This window comes from Polypterus senegalus, chromosome 3 (assembly GCF_016835505.1).
Source record: "Polypterus senegalus isolate Bchr_013 chromosome 3, ASM1683550v1, whole genome shotgun sequence".
NCBI lineage: Eukaryota > Metazoa > Chordata > Cladistia > Polypteriformes > Polypteridae > Polypterus > Polypterus senegalus.
Genome location: NC_053156.1, coordinates 203,440,636 through 203,446,635, shown reverse-complemented (window position 1 = coordinate 203,446,635; position 6,000 = coordinate 203,440,636). Strand labels below are relative to the sequence as shown.

The 6,000-nt window shown below is 38.8% G+C and overlaps 1 protein-coding gene across 9 annotated transcripts in view; it reads left to right on the top strand.

Annotated features, from left to right (window-relative positions):
- The first annotated feature begins 1,524 nt into the window (after nucleotides 1-1,524).
- The window catches only part of bcl2l11 (BCL2 like 11), a 51,057-nt gene continuing 46,581 nt past the window's right edge, over nucleotides 1,525-6,000 (top strand). For 5 of the 9 annotated variants that reach the window (XM_039748378.1, XM_039748375.1, XM_039748379.1 and 2 more), the window contains exons 1-2: nucleotides 3,927-4,125; nucleotides 5,118-5,531. In XM_039748378.1, the coding sequence (XP_039604312.1) occupies nucleotides 5,138-5,531 (394 nt within the window). In that variant the 5' untranslated portion in view covers nucleotides 3,927-4,125; nucleotides 5,118-5,137. Of the gene's footprint in view, nucleotides 1,851-3,926; nucleotides 4,126-5,117; nucleotides 5,632-6,000 lie in introns of those variants that run through there. The other 4 variants (XM_039748376.1, XM_039748383.1, XM_039748382.1 and 1 more) reach the window with 4 other exon arrangements.

The following is a 6,000-nucleotide window of genomic DNA, read 5'->3' as shown; positions in this document are numbered from 1 at the left end:
GTCAAATTTTCCTTTATATATTGTTTCTTGAAATTAAAATAATCAAGTTTTTTGCATAATCTCTAAAATGCTCTTTAGACGGAAACGCGTGTACATTCAGTAGTTTAAACAAGTTTTTGTGCGAGCTGTAATAGCAGAACTATTAATATCCACTCCGTTAAAAAACAGAAAGAACGTTCTGTGTTTACAAACCCTCTGGAGACGACTGTGGGTTTCACTTTGTACAAACAGGGAAACGTTAATTTTAGAATATCTTGGGTCATCCTGGCACCACGAACCGTTACCGTTATTTGTGCGGTTAACACCTTTTTTATTCTGCTTTCTATAGACAATGCCTATCTCAAATAAATACGAAGTGATATGTGGATTTTTAAAAGTATTAGTACTGTAGTTGTGTATTCCGTGGTTAGGCCTATACATTTACATCTGAAAAGCAAAGCAAATGTCAAATCCAACAGCAGCAGAAGTTAACAGACACTGTTTGAAATGCAAGTGAGGCATATGCGGCAGAATGAATATTAATAGTTTTTGTGTTGTGGTATTTCCCTGGAATCCCTGCATTGCCAATGTAGGCGCAGGTCTGATTCTAAAGTGAGTCATGCCAGTACTCGTTTTTTTTTAATTTACGAGAAGTTCTCTGTCAAAAAACAATATGAAACAACATTGACGAGAGAAATTGTAAACTAAATTATCAGACACTGTGAAAAGTGGTTGATGCATTTTATTACATTGGTAATGGTAAATGGAAATGTTGACATTGAGCAAGCCCAAAGACGTGCTAGTTAGTGCTTCCACCTTTCATGGTGCACCTCCCGATCAACGAATTTTGCGCTACATAGTTCTATTGCTCTGCATGTCCACGGGAGCTTTCCTCTGGGTAATCGATAGCTTTCCACATTTAAGGAAGGAGGTGTTTTCAAAATTCATTGAAAATTCAGACTTGACTGGTTATTGATGAGCGCATATACAGTACGTGTGTGAATGTGTACCTTATGATAAACGACGATCCCGTCCGGGATTGGTTCCTGCCTTGCGTACACAGCTGCTGGGATTAATTCCGACTCCCCGCGTTCCTAACATTGCATAGGGATGTTTAGAAAAATTTTGTAATGGGTGAATGATGCGACTATTAATATTATGCATCTGGCGTTACAAATAATGAACAATGATTAATCACAGTCTTATAAAGTGACGATTGTTGTTTTTGATTGTTCAACCGTCCGATATTGTTATAATCGGGGATATTTACAATCGTTTTGAACGATTACCCAATACAGATTCATTATAATAATAAACACACCAAACAGACGTTTTTCTCCAAATTAATTTATTTTGGGAAGGCGCTGTATAGTTCTGCATTCTTAGGGAAGGCCGGTTTTTCTTTCACTTTGACCATTTTAGAAACAACGCTTATAATATGTACTGCTAAATGTCCCTCCCCTATGTATCTCCGCCCCCTTAAAATAACGAAAGGGGTGGGTCCACAAAGGCGGAGACTTAATAGAAGAAATACATGAATATGAGGCAGAGGGGAGGCTCAGGCTAACGCAGAAGGTCTTTGCTCGGGATGGTGAACTTTATTAGAAGTGATAGAAGACTGGTAATATTTATGCTTAGGATAAAAGGGACATTAAGCATAACTTACTGATCTGCCTTTTTTTACTTTGAGGGCATCGTGTTGCCGACTCGTTTTGAACCGCTTCGAAGGAACTTTATCTTACGTTGGCATTACTGCTCTGCGTAGAAAAAAGAGAACACCCACATTTTCTCGCTTCAGAGTTTCGGTACAGAAACGTCGCCCGCGCATGCTGTGTGACTTAAAATGAGGCGATGAAGAAAAGTTAACGGAGGTAAGAAAAATTAACAATCAGCGCGACACGTTTATTTAGGTTTGGTGGTTTTAAGACTGGATTTATAAGATAACGTAATATGTAAATAAGAGTTTGATACATGGTTTTGAGAATTTTTTGTCTTTGCGCGCATGGAATAAGAAGTGGTAGTAAATTGCTCATTTAAGATAATTATAGCGAAGATGGCAATTTTTTGGGTGTTTCAGGGTGTTCTGCGATTCGATGCGGATTTTATACTCTGTGGTTCAGTACACTTGGAGCTCTTGCGCTCATGGAGGTGCTGACTTTATATTTCTTATCTTGCATAACCGCCGCCGAAGTTCCCACTCCAGAGATCTGCGGCGAAGCGTCAAGTGATGGATGAGCACTAATGCTGTATCTGGATATGGGAGAAGCCTGGAGAGGGCGATTGTCGGACAAGGGCATTTTGGCGTTTGATTAGTACTGTCGTTTTAATAAGCACTTGAATCGCAAGAAATGAGCTGAGAGACGCTTAACGGCAAGTCATCTTGATAACTTACTGTATATCGATCTGAGTTTGCAAAATGACAAGCAGTTACCGATGTGTAATTTCAGAGGTTTATATATAAACTGCTGCTGCAACCATTTCAATTAAAAACGCGGAAAAACGGCGGCCTTTTTGTACACATTATGAGAGCGACCGATGTCATTCTGCAGCGTAGTTGTTTTAAAGGTTTATAAAAGAAGCCACGGGATTGCCGTTTCAGATCGTAAGTAAACCGCTGGCTTGTGCGGACGCAGCTGCACGAATCGTTCAGAGTTGCCAAGGACATTCTGCGAGACGAGAAAGTGAAATATGAAAACCGTAGAAAAAGGGGTAACACAAATCAGTAGTTTCCACGATTGTCGTCTTTTTTTTCTTAAATATAATTAACAGTATGTTTGATATATTGATTAATATATTGCGGTCATGTGTGTGCAGCCGAGGTCGTCACATGGATCTCACTGGCGTTTAAATGGGGTCAAAAAGTTTTGTTTTTGTTAATGTGGGTCATCTGCGCAGAGACGCCTGAACGCAAGTGAACTAAAATGCACCTGTTGCGCTTGAGAAAATCACTTGACATTTACCGTCAGCCTTTAAAACGTGACTGTCTTTAATTAGAAAGTTTGGCACTTTTAACCTTGATGCAGTTTAGAATATGCAAGTTTAACATTAATCATAGCGCATAATGTAAAAGGCTTAAGGAGACCATTCACGACTTGGAACGGCTAGTGATAGACATAACGGTACTTGTGCAGCTTAAGCCGCAGGAAAGTATCTTAAGAGCGTCCCGGCAATGGAAATATAAAATATTTAAAAAAATCCATCTACATATTTGCTGAGGTGGGAATTTTCTGGTGTATTCATATTCAGAGCCATTTCAGCACGCTTCTCTAAATGCCACTAATTATGTGAAAGGTATTTCAAGCAGTTTAACAGTACTCGTTGGTGAATTTAACATCACGCCGTCTCAACCTCGTCCATTATATGTGTATGTATATGTATTATGTGTGTGTGTCTGTCTGTCTATCTGTTTTATCTATCTACATATACAGATATATATATATATATATATATATATATATATATATATATATATATATATATATATATATATATATATATATATATATGTGTGTGTGTGTGTGTGTGTGTGTGTGTATATACATACGTGTGTGTGTACGTGAGCCACATGTGAGTGTGGCACACGTACACACAAATATAATATGCATGTATTCACATATATATATTATACACGTTTATCTAGTCATACGTAGGCATATATACTCTCGTATACTACTAAAAATACTTAATGGTTCTCATTTTGGAAACACCGGCTGAAAGTCGCGAAGCTGTTGCTTGTAGTAAAACGCTCAGATTAGCTCAGCGTCTTTGTATTCTTCGGTTATCTTTAGGTTATGAAGAAAAACAAAACAAAAGAATTGCGGCCTCTGACGGACAAAAGTATATTTCGTTCGCGGCGCGTCCGTTACCATTGGCCATCTGTCGCGTCAATCACAAGAGAGTTATCCAATAATCTCGAGCCAGTGCTTTCTCGGGCATATTGCTCCGCAGCTCATCAAAACTTTTCGGACGCCGCTAGCAGAAGGTTGGCATAACCGAAGGAGGCGGCTGAGGTGCCTTGTATATTGTTGTGTGTGTATTTTTCATAAGTAACTTGATTTTATGTATTTTTTTAAACGACATTTTAATAAGAAACACACACATACATGGCAGTGAGGCATCTTATTGCCTTATAATTTATTTGGACATGTAAGTATGCTGCAGTGCTTTAGAACGACACTGCTTTATTTTAAACCACTCCGGTAAAACTTTAGTAAATTGTTTCAACTGTTATGTGAATCGCCTGGGCTACTCGTTTTATGAAGTGTGTTTCTGAATGACGTCTGTTGTATGTAAACAAAGCGCTCAGGTTTTATGGGAGAAAGTGCGTATGGTGACAGGAAAGGGGGAACAAATAGTTTGCGAGGCATGAAGTCGGGGTGTAGTAAATTTTGTAGGAATAGATAAAGCAACTAAACAATACAAATGTCAACTGTTCCCTTATTTTGCTTTGGAAAATAATTTCAATTAGTAGGTCACTGCTTCAACCGGCTTCGCGTCAGGAGTGCCGGCGAATGGGTTAATATCACGTATTAACGTCCAGGAGATCGACTGCTGAGATTACCTTTTATTCACAAATTTGTCGGTTGGTCGTGTCTTAATTTTTGTTTTCGATTATCTTGAGCTGGCGAACACGTAATTAGGAAGTTGACTCGCTTCTCAGCCAAGTTTATTGTGACGCAGTTACTCGTAGCTGCAGTTGCCAGAAGTTTTTTTTTCCTTCTGTGTAAAAGTGCTGTGATCAGCATTTAAAGGGAACAATGGGATCGTAGTAAGGAACTGAGCCAGAGGCAGCAAAAAAGAAGCAAGAATTGTGTAATCGCCAGTGATCAGATTCAGGGTCTAGAGAGTGTTTTTAAGTATTTTAATGCATTTTGATGTTTGCAACTTTATTTTTTAACCACTAAATGCGAATCATATGTTACTTTTAAATGATAACATTGTTAATGCCTATTTTCCAGATGCATGTTTTTATGAGTGAAGCACCTGCAAAGAGAGTAACAATTAGAAGAATTCTAGTTGTTTGCTACACATTATTTGCTCTTAAAGACACTAGTAGTTTGCTATTTTGTGCATTTGGCTTGGTATTTGACTGCAAAGAGGTCTAACATTGCTAATCTCAGGCTTTATTTATTCTACAGAGGTGGGGAAAAAAGAGTGAATGGCACGACCACCCTCAGATCTAAATTCTGAAAGTGGCGCAGGGGATGGTGGACCATTGCAGCCCACCCAAGGAGCAGGTCGTCCTCTGAGTAGACCAGGTCCAAGGACCCATTCTGAAGGTGATCAAAGTGGTGAAGTGAGCCAACCCGCACCCAACAGCCTGCAGGGAGGACTTGCTATGCCCCCCAGTCCCCATCCTTATGCCTCCAGGTTTCCATTGTTTAGTTATTTCTCAAGGTCATCCAGTGGATACTATTCTTTTGAATCTGGTTCAGTTTCCAGCTTGCCATCAATGACTGACAAATTCACACAGACGCCAAGTCTTTCTAGTCAAGCAATAAGACATGCCCAGCAGTGGTTAGCTCAAGAATACGAACATTATCAAGGCCATGGTAAGAACTGCTTGCCATACATTTGTGAGAACATTCTTTTCAATTTCCCCAACCCCACAAAATATCCTAATTGGCTCTTATCTAGGGCAAAACACTCTGAGTAAGTATTACAAGTAATTATAATGTAGAATGTTTATACCAAAGAATTATTAATATCATATAGTCAAACCAATCAAGTAATTGGGATTTTCAATGAATGAAATGGTGAACACCACAGCAGTCAAAAATGAAAATTTAAGTGTTCTTAATCTGATATTCAGTATGTTTGTTCTTAAATGTTGTAGTTACAGGGAGTCACATTTATCTGGGAAAGCTTAGATTTTGTACCTGCTGACTGAGAGCATTTATGCATTTGAACAAACTTATTGTCTGTAACCGAACCACCCCAAATTATGCTTTCTTAAATTGGGACTGTTATGTAGCGTATAACTTGCAGTACACAATTACAATCTACACATAGTCAAGAACA